At 35.4% G+C, this 10,613-nt stretch overlaps 1 protein-coding gene across 1 annotated transcript; it reads left to right on the top strand.

Moving 5' to 3' along the window:
* Positions 1 to 8,325: 8,325 nt before the first annotated feature.
* Positions 8,326 to 9,812, top strand: LOC107604642 (uncharacterized). Its single transcript, XM_016306273.3, has one exon. The coding sequence runs from the start codon at positions 8,525 to 8,527 to the stop codon at positions 9,434 to 9,436; it is 912 nt and encodes a 303-aa protein (XP_016161759.1). The 5' UTR covers positions 8,326 to 8,524; the 3' UTR covers positions 9,437 to 9,812.
* The last annotated feature ends 801 nt before the right edge of the window (positions 9,813 to 10,613 follow it).

The following is a 10,613-nucleotide window of genomic DNA, read 5'->3' as shown; positions in this document are numbered from 1 at the left end:
TGTTGCTGTTTATTTTCCGGGACAATCCAATTTTAGCCGGAATGCTGCCCAAATTTCTGTAAAATATTTCCATTCATGTCTTGGTTTTGGCATTTTCAACTGTGCTTTTCTTAGATTTAACCAAAACAATTCATGAATGCCAGGGCAAGCTTTCTTATTCTTTTTGATTTCCTGGTTCCTAAACTGCATTTTTGATGTTTAATTCCAATTTTTGCTATTTTTATATCTATTTGAATCTTCATCAACCTGTTTTCCTTATTTGGATATGAGTTACTTATAGCTTCTAACTGTGAATACTTGTTACTTGGAATATTTTCATTATGCCACTTACTTTAACCACTTTTTACTAACTCACTAATGTTAACTTACTAAACTCTTTTTCAATTCTAACCAACCTAACCTTTCAAAACTTCTCTTCTGATTTTCTTTCACTTTCTTTTAACATTCTAACCATGGCATGATCTTAATTTTTCTATTTAACATGAATTTAATTACATTTTGGATTGTGAATTCTCCTTTTCGGACTTTTAACTCCTATACAATCCTTAATGCACATTTACTTAACTCATTTTCCTTATCCTTTTGCTCCTTTGCCACTTTGTGCTTCTTTTGATTATTTGCCTATTTGTTTTCCTGTTTTCACTATATCCTGGTTTTCTGTTTTTCAGGATGTCTGCCAGCCAGAGAAAAGGAAAAGGAAAGGCTACTACTGGCAAACGGAAAAGAGGAGAATCCTCCATGTCCATCATAGATATGATGCACGATGAATCCTTGCGGGAGAAAAATTTTACCCCGCAGAAGAAGGCCGACCAGCTAATCCCTGCTACTGATCCAGTGAAATTTGCAAACCGATACTGTGAGCTGAAGTATCCGATGTTTGCAAACTCCAGGAACCTATACCTGGAGAGAACTTTGAAGATCCCAGAAGAACTCCAGCAATACACCTCTGACCAGATCAAACAAAGAGGCTGGTTCTTCCTAGAGAGAAACCTGACTGAGGTCAATGCATCTTAGGTTAGGGAATTCTACTGCAATTACTTCAAAACCTCCCTAGATGCAGTGAACCTTAGAGGAAAGCATATTCTGGTCACTAAAGAGGCCATTGAAGATGTTCTGAAGCTTCTGCCAAAAACTGATCAGCTGGATGGTTATCAGAAAGCTGAGGAAGATATGCGCTTCATGAAGTTTGATTGGGATGCAGTCAAGGCCCGGATAGCCCTTGACCCGATCGTTCCTTGGATTATGGGTCAGAACACCACCATGCCAAAAGGAATCAAGCGGATTTACCTTAATGATGAGGCTCGACTATGGCATCAGATACTTAGCAACTTCATTATGCCGAGTACTCACGAGACTGAGATACCAGCGCTATGATCACCCTCCTATGGTGTGTGATGGAGGGTAAGGACCTGTACCTGCCACGCTTTATCCGGTACCATATGGCCAGGGTCCACGTCCGAGGCACTCTTCCCTTTCCTTATCTGGTTACACAGCTAGGCCGTCGAGCTGACGTGCCTTGGGAGGATGCTGATGAAAAGCCATCTGCTGCAGAATGCAAGAAGATTATCCCTCACAGCAGGAACTTTCTGGCTTTAGGCTACAGACCTCCATTCCTCACTGCTACTGCTGACACAGCCACACCATCTTCCGGTCTCTCTTCTTCCACAGCTACCCATGCCACCACCACTGCACCTCCACCTGCCCTAGAGCCCATCTATCATCTAGTGCACCGCCTGTTTTGACAGCTTGACCAGATGGAGCGTCGCTTGTGAGCACCTGAAGCTGATGATACGCTCTGGCGACATCTCCTCCGAGCCTGACACACCATCCGAGGCATCTGAGGAGGAGGCGGATGATCACGAGGCAGAGACCCATCCCCAGAGCGAGGCTGCACAGGCAGGCACAGAGCAGGCAGCATCACATCAGGAGGCTCCACCTCAGATTCAGGCTGTAGACCCCGAGATCCCTATTCAGTCAGCACCTCCTCTGCAGTAGGCTGATCCTCAGACCACCACCACAGAGACCCCAGCTACCCACCCTTCCAGTGATGACACCCCTTCACACCCTGCTTGAGTGAGCATCGGGGACGATGCTACATTTTAAGTGTGGGGAGGTCGCCATCTCTGGCATTCTTTTTTTTGGTGAACCACTACATACTCTTTTTATTTATTTTGCTACTTTTCTGTATTTTCTTTTTATTTTTATTTTTATTTTCTCAGTACTTATATATATTGCTATTTTTATGTATTTATTCTATGTTGTACTTTAGTTCATAATTTATCCATTTAGTTTTAGTTGCAATTCTAACTTATTAGTTATAGAAATTGTGGATCAATTAATATAGTTTACCCTTTTTAGCATAAGATAGCTTTGTTTAAATTGAAAAATATAAAAAGGAAGTAAACTAGGAACTTGAACATAATAGAAACAATCCACACACCTTGTATATATAGCATTACATGTTAGTTAGTTAACAACATTTCATCAAGGAGAAATACTAGAACTTTAAAGCCATTCAATATAAGTTTTACATTGAGAATAATGGGAATTTTTAACTAAACCTGCATGACATACATAAGTGATAAATGATTTTTGAGCTAGAGAACACACAGCCTGTGAGTTTTGAGCTTAATTGTATGGTTACATTCAAACCATAATATTTTATTCCTGTGTGTTCTGCCCTTCTTTTTTTTCTGATGTTCTTTATTTTGTTTTAATCTATATGTCTGATTATAGAATAGAAATACATACCAGGAGAGTGATTGAGGCCATTATTTGATTTTAGCTCACTTATCTCAAAATAGCCTACCCTTTACATTACCCTTGTTAGCCCCCTTGAGCCTTTAAATCCCCTTTTATTCTATCAGCCACATTACTAGCCTTAAGCAGAAAGACAAAATAAAAATTCCAAGTTGAATCCTTGGTTAGCTTAAGATAGAAAATTATGTATGGTTTAAAAGTGGGAAAACCTATTGGGAACACGGATGATAAAAACAAAAGGTAGAAAAGTTGAAAAGAATAAAATAATTCAAAATAAAAGTTTTGGGAAGCATGCTTATGTGAAATCAAAATAATTGAATTACCATGTGCATTAAAAAAAGTGTTATGAATAAAGGGGACACAAAAGAATTCCCCAAATGTGAAACAAAGCAATGCACATGGGATAGAAATAATAAACATTAAGGCATGAGCATGTAACATCAAAAGTGAGAAAATATGGGAAAATAGGTAAAGAAGCTTTGCTTTAGAAAGTATGTATGTTAGGTGAGATCTCAGACTGATTAAGGATTCACTTATTAGCTCACTCAGCCTTATACATATACCCTTACCTTTACCTTGGCCCCATTACAACCTTAATTAAAGACCTCATGACTTTTGTATGTCTATATTCTATAATTGTTGATTGGTTAAATGAAGAACAAAATTATAGAAAGTAAGAATAAAAAGAAGAATAGAGTGATTAACCCAATAAACACTGAGTGATTAGAGAGTTAAACACAAAATCCAGTGAGGGTTCAATAGCTCATTAACATATATCCCTGTTTGAATTATTAATTGTCTTGCAAGTTTATAAAATATTTTTTCTCTCCCATCTCAACTGTAAAATTGCTTTATCATTATCTAAGGTTTGGCTATATATATATAACTCCTTGAGAATGTGAATTAATTCAACTACATGTAAGCTTCATATACAAGTGAATAAAAATAAGAATTGCATGATGCATCATTCATTTAGATAGTTGCATTTAGATTAGATTGCATTGTATGGCATTCCACCACTTTAACCTAACATTACTCTTGGACTTAGCATGAGGACATGCTATTGTTTAAGTGTGGGGAGGTTGATAAACCCATATTTTATGATATATTTTGTGCTTAATCTGAGTGATTTATTCAATCCTTAACCCACTTATTCATATTAATTGCATGGTTTTACTTTTCCTTCCTTATTATGTGATGTATGTGAAAAACATATTTCCTATGCTTTAAAATTAATTATTTTAATTACCTTTATTTCCATTCGATGCCATGATTCGTGTGTTGAATAGTTTCAGATCTTCTAAGGCAGGAATGACTTAAAGGATGGAAAGGAAACATACAAAAATGGAAGGAAAGCATAAAACGGAGTTTGTGAAGAAACTGGCATCCACGCGATCGCATGGGTGACGCGGACGCATGCCAAGCGCGAAGAAGCAGCGACGCGGCCGCATGACTGACGCGACCGCGCGCCTTGAGCAGAACACATATGACGCGGTCGCATGACTGACGCGACCGCGTGCCAAGGAAAACTCCGAATGACGCGACCGCGTGACCCACGCGGTCGCGTGACAGAGGCCACGCACCATAAATTGTAGAAAACGCTTCCAGCGAATTCTGAAGCCCTTTTTGGCCCAAATCCAAGTCCAGAAGACATAGACCAGAGGTTATGAAGTGGGAGAATGCATCCATTCAAAGGAGAGTCTCCACTTTAGTTAGTTTTGATGATTTAGATTTAGTTTAGAGAGAGGTTCTCTCCTCTCTCTTCTCTCTTAGGATTAGGATTTAGGATTTCTCTTAGTTTTAGGAGTGACTCTCGATCCTAGGTTCAATATTCTTTTACTTTAAGCTTCCCTTTCACTTTTTATTCATTCCATTACTTTAGTTGATTATTTGATGTTGCAATTTAATTTATGAATTCTTCCATGTTACAGATTACATCTTTGAATTAATGTTATTTGAGGTATTTCAGTTTAATATTGCTTTCTCTTATTTACATTATTGTTATTCCCATCTGAAGACATTTTTATTCCAGTAGATTTATTTTTCCCCTTTTTGGTCTTGGTTAAGAAATCAGTAACTCAGGAGTTATCAAACTCAAACATGATTGATAATTGTTATCTTTGTTAATTAAACTGAACTTCAATAATCTCAATCTTTTCTTAGGAAATAAATAGGATTCGAAGATCAAACCAATTAATCCCTTGACCTTCCTTTATCTTAGTAAAGGTTAACAAAGTGGAATTAAGATTCAATTCTCATCATCATTGATAAGGATAACTAGGATAGGACCTCTAATTTCTCATACATTGCCAAAAGTATTTACAGTCATTTGTTTATTTTACTTGCCATTTAAATTACTTGTTCTTCATTTACTTTAATTGCTAATTAAACTATTCGCTCCTCATTCTCAAAACCCCAATTTACAATCTCCATAACCAATAATAAGAACATACTTCCCTGCAGTTCCTTGAGAAGACGACCCGAGGTTTGAATACTTCAGTTATCAATTTATTTAGGGGTTTGTTACTTGTGACAACCAAAACGTTTGCAAGAAAGGTTGATTGCTTGGTTTAGTAATTATACTTACAACGAGAGTTTACTATGACCTCTAAACCATCAATCTTCCGCTCTTTCACTTGTTCACAAAGGGGATCATCCAATTTCCTTCGTAATATCCTTATCTCATTTTTCTTTCACTTTTTCATGGGTAACTAATCATCTGTCAAAGGGTTGGGAGCTCTATTTATATTTTCTATGGGTTATTAATCTAGTTTTACTTTATTTTGAAGTCTTGTATTGATCTATTTAATGATTGAGGTATTGGTTCTTCATTTGGATTAGTAGATTGAAAGTTATACTAATCTCTTCTGAATTTATTTATTATAATTAAAAAATTTGATATTTGAATTAAAACTTGAAAACTCTTTCATATGACTTTTTGAATTCGACTAGGGATAGTGGTTCAATTAGTGTGCAATACATGCATGATTTTTAATCACTCTAATTTTGAATAATTGACATATAATTTGGATTAGAACAACTTTTGAAAATGTTATTTTCTTTTAAGATTTAGCTGGACATGACTAGTTTGAATACATGACATATAATTCGACCTAAGGACTACTTTTAAATCTTATTTGAATTTAAAATCAGCTTTTATGCTTAATCGCTTGATTAATTAATTGACAACTAATTAATACTTGAAAAACTGATGAGCCAAGGGATTGGAAATCAATTACTAAAGATTTATCGTGAAAGATCTTTGCAACTTTAAAATAAGTAAACAAGGTTTGATTTCTCTAAGAGCATAAACATCTCTGAATCCCTTAACTCTTATCATCACTGTCTTCTCAAATCAACATTCAAGTTTCTGTCTGCAAGCATTCAAGATTCTCAAGATCTCAGCAAGACTCAATCTTTCTCCTTTCAAATTAGGTTCTATATATTAATCTAATTAGGTATTTAATCTGTCATTTGATTGCTCAATCCTATAAACCTCGTGGAAATGATATCCACTCACTGTGGTATTACTTGTGTGATCCGGTGTACTTGCCGATATCCGTGAGCTTCAATTTCCGCTCATTAATCATGATAAAAGTAAGGTGCTACCAATCCATTCTCTTATAAACACTAACTCTTTATTAATAATGCATATGAGCAAGGTAGTGAACTCGTAGCTTTTACCTCGACTCGCTAAGCTAGTTTAGAATTGTAATTCGTTGAATCGTAATACGGAATATAAACGTAACTCGTAAAATATAAAAATTAATGTAAATTTAATAGAAAAAATGAATTTCACAAATAATGGAATAAATCTCAAATAAACTAAATTACCCATAAGACTATAACTAATATATACCATAACAAGTCAAAAGTCATAACTCAACACAAATTTACAACTTAACTCAAAAATCAAAATATAAATTCACAACTCACAAGTATATATGACACTAAAATAAATTCAAGTAGCAAATAAACCAACCAAACTACTATAATGAACAACAAATTAACTAAAATATAAGTAAGTCATTTAATAGTCATTCTATTCTTCATCAATCATAAAATCTTCACGAGTTTCACAAACTTACGTATTACCATCTTTATTATCAAGGGTAGGAGGAGGAAGTCCTTCGAGAAGTTCTTCAAACTCATCATCATCAAGATAAAGAATTGCCAAAGTATAAAAGGGAAAATTCAACAATTGAACTCAATGCAATAGTAACAATTCACCATTGTAGTTCAGGATTAATAAAACATATAAGGTTTAATTTTAATCACCACCATTCACCAAAGCAATATTCATGTAAACAATAAATCAAAATTGAAAGTGAGAGAATAATTTAATTCTCTTGGGATTAAGTTCGACTGAAGGTGGAATAGTTTTTTATTAAAAGTGAGCGGTTTTTAAATTGAGTACGTAGTGGTGGTAGCAGTTTTTTTATTGGAAATAAATCAGTTTTAAAATATGTCGTGGAGTTAAAAGTAAATCAATTTGATACTCTACTGTGGGTTAAATTTTTTTCGATAAAAAAAAGAATAAAAAAATGGAGGAAGTAGTAACAATTTGTTATATTGAATTCAGTGTTTAACAAAAAAAAAACAGCGTAAAATAAAAAGAAGGAATTAGATACCAAAGTTCCCTATCCCATTATACATTAGTATAACCCATTATATATTAGTATAGATTTGGTTAAGGCCTAATCTTTTATATGTAATTTTTTTTTAAAGATAAACAATAGACATCAGAAATATGTAAACCGTGTATTATAATTTAATTAATTTTGTAATAAAATACTAATAAATTATGTTATTATCTGAAATAAAATAAATCCGTTTTAAACTCTATCATAGGGTAAAGCTAATTTTTTTAATTAAAAAAATAAAAAGAAGTGAGTACGTAGTCACATTTTTTTTTTATTAAAAGTGAATCATTTTGTAAACTCTATCGTGGGTAAACCCATTTTTTAATAAGAAAGAAACATGGGTAAAATAGGAAGTAGGAATTGAATACCAAATTTCTGTATTCCCGTTATATATTGTAGATATAGATATTATTTAGGATAATAATTGAAGGTTTATTAAATCAAAACTAAAAAAATATATTATTAATTAAATAAATATATAGAATTTCTACCCATGTTATCACCATTCGATCTGTTATTTCTGAGCAGTAATTATGGGTATATTTGTGATATCTTTCAACGAATTGTCATATTAGTTAGAACACTTAGATGTATCAATTTGTTTTTCTCGTCTAATTTAAAAGGGCAAAATTGAAAAAGAATTTTTGACACCAAAATAGATTTTGCCATTATATATTGTTATGGATAAAAATTATTATTTTTTTTTTTTATCAAAGATAGAAAGATTTAAACTCGCAACTTCTAGATAAGTATGGAGAGACTATACCATTTGAACTATAGCTAGTTGACTATAGATAAAAATTATTATTTTCATTGATACAAAAATAAATTATCAAAATAAATAGCTAGACTATAATGTTTGGACATTAAATGATTAAAAACTAAAATAATGAAATAAGAACAAAAGCTCGGGTATAGCAGGGAATAGGCAAGTTGAAAAAGCCTCCCTACATTGTCCAAACACAAATAATATTTATTCATTCTGTCACAGTGCCTCTATTCTCATCCAACGCCACCCACAATTTCTCAAACCAAATCTCTTTTTCTTTCCTACCACTTGCGTCCAAATATCTCTCTAATTTCCAACTCCTTCTCTTCACTTTCTACATTCACTAACTACCATGCCACAGGTTGATTTGGAAACACTCGTTTCAGCCTGCGCCGGCGGGTCCACCGACCGCAAAATCACCTGCGAGTCCCTAGCCACCGCCGACGAAGACGCCGACGCCCATATTTATCCTCCGGAGCCTCACCCTGATTCGCCGCCGGAGTCATTTTGGCTCTCCAGAGACGAAGAATACGACTGGTGGGACCGCAACGCCGTCTATGAGCGCAAGGATTCCACAAAAGGAAACTCAAACTCCAATTCCAATTCCACCAACCTGAATCCTAACGTCAACGCCAACAACACCAACTCCAACTCGCAGAGATTCTCTCTTAACATCAAATCCAAGGCAGCAATCATTGGCCTTCCGAAGCCTCAGAAACCTAGCTTCGTCGACTCCAAGCACCGTCGCAACCACAAGTTAGGAAACTCCGGGCTGTTTCCAAAGCGGAGCTCCTCCGTCGCTAAATCGGAGTCATCGCTCAACGAACCATCGTCGCCCAAGGTGTCTTGCATGGGAAGGGTTAGATCCAAGCGCGATCGTAATCGAAGGTTGAGAAACTCCCGGAGATCCTCCTCCGTCGCCGAAAACGAGAAACCGGCCAGAACACGCAAAAAACTCGGTTTCTTCGAGAGTTTCCGCGCAATTTTCCGCACGGGTCGAAGAGATAAACCAGACAGAAAACCCGTTTCTTTTCCGGGTGCGGATTCATCCGCGGAGAATAGCACGGTTATTGAGGCGTCGTCGAAGGCGCGGCCACGGCGTAGCACGGATAGGATGACTGACGCGTCGTTTGCGGAGTCAGTCACGCGAAATAGCGTGTCGGAGGGTGAACCGCCTGGTTTGGGAGGAATGATGCGGTTCGCGTCAGGAAGGAGGTCCAAGTCGTGGGTAGCCGGTGAGCCCGAGATCCACGTGGCGCAGTAATATTGGTCAAGGTAAAACTGCTTCCACGATGGCTACGACAAAGTGGGCCCCACCTCTCGCCCCTGGCTGCAAGCAATCGATAAAAAAATCTCGCGAGTCAGTGTTTGTGGGGACCGCAATTTGAATAGTCCGTTTGGATGGGTGATGTGACACGTTGAATAATGAACAGAACGTGTATGGAGGGTTGAGGCAAGGCGAGTCTTTTTTTATTGATGTGATTGATTTTGGTTTTGTTGGTGTCTTCATCACTGTATATTAGCAACTGAGCTATGTAAATAATTAAATATACGAGTCATGGGTGTGTTGTGCCTTTCTTATCTGAAGTGAGGAGCTGTGTAAATTTTCTATTTCAATAATGATCTCACTGTTACTTTAAGTGCATGTTTATTTATGCCTGATTTCCCGTGCTTTCAATTAAAGGAAATCATCATCAGTCATGATAGTGTTAGTAATAACTTGAACTGAAGCTATGCAGATAGAGAATTGCCATGAATCAATGGATTACACATAACAGACATTCGGAAGATTCAATATTATGCTCGAGTGTTTTAAGCCATCCTTTAAAATCATAATACAGTAATGTAACTTTTACTCGTCCAGAAACCCGGAAAGATTATCGCAGAAATAAATGAAAAAGGCGTAACCAAGGTTGTGAGAACCGGACTGGTCAATAAATTAGTGAGGTTACTGGTTTAATAATTTATTGGTTCGACTGAGGTTTAATCAAAATTTAACCGATTTAATTAAATATTAAATAAAATTATTAAAAAATTTAAAAATAATTTTAAATATATAAATTTAATAATTTTTAACTTGATAAAATTTAAAATTTCACATAATAAAGAATAGAACTCTAGCATATACAAATAGTATTCTTCCATACATACGTCTTTGAAATAAGACTAAAAATGCACAAGCACAAGCATAAAAATCAAAACCATGTAAATAACATGACACTTATGTCTAAATTGTTAATAACCACAACACCAGCAGCAGTTTAAATACAACACCAAGAACAACACAGCAAGATTATTAACAAAAAAATACAGATTATTGTGTAATATAAATTATTAACAATTAATCTTTAATCAATTACACAGCAAAAAGAATAATTATTAACACCATAACAAAAACACAGCAACAGCCAAAAACACAGCAAAGAGAATTGCAAGAATTG

Source organism: Arachis ipaensis, chromosome B6 (genome assembly GCF_059453495.1).
Source record: "Arachis ipaensis isolate K30076 ecotype BB chromosome B6, ASM5945349v1, whole genome shotgun sequence".
Classification (NCBI taxonomy): domain Eukaryota; kingdom Viridiplantae; phylum Streptophyta; class Magnoliopsida; order Fabales; family Fabaceae; genus Arachis; species Arachis ipaensis.
This window is presented reverse-complemented; position numbering and strand designations above follow the sequence as displayed.

Coding starts and splice junctions, on each gene's coding strand:
- LOC107604642 (XM_016306273.3), top strand. CDS start 8,525: ATGCCACAGGTTGATTTGGAAACACTCGTTTCAGCCTGCGCCGGCGGG.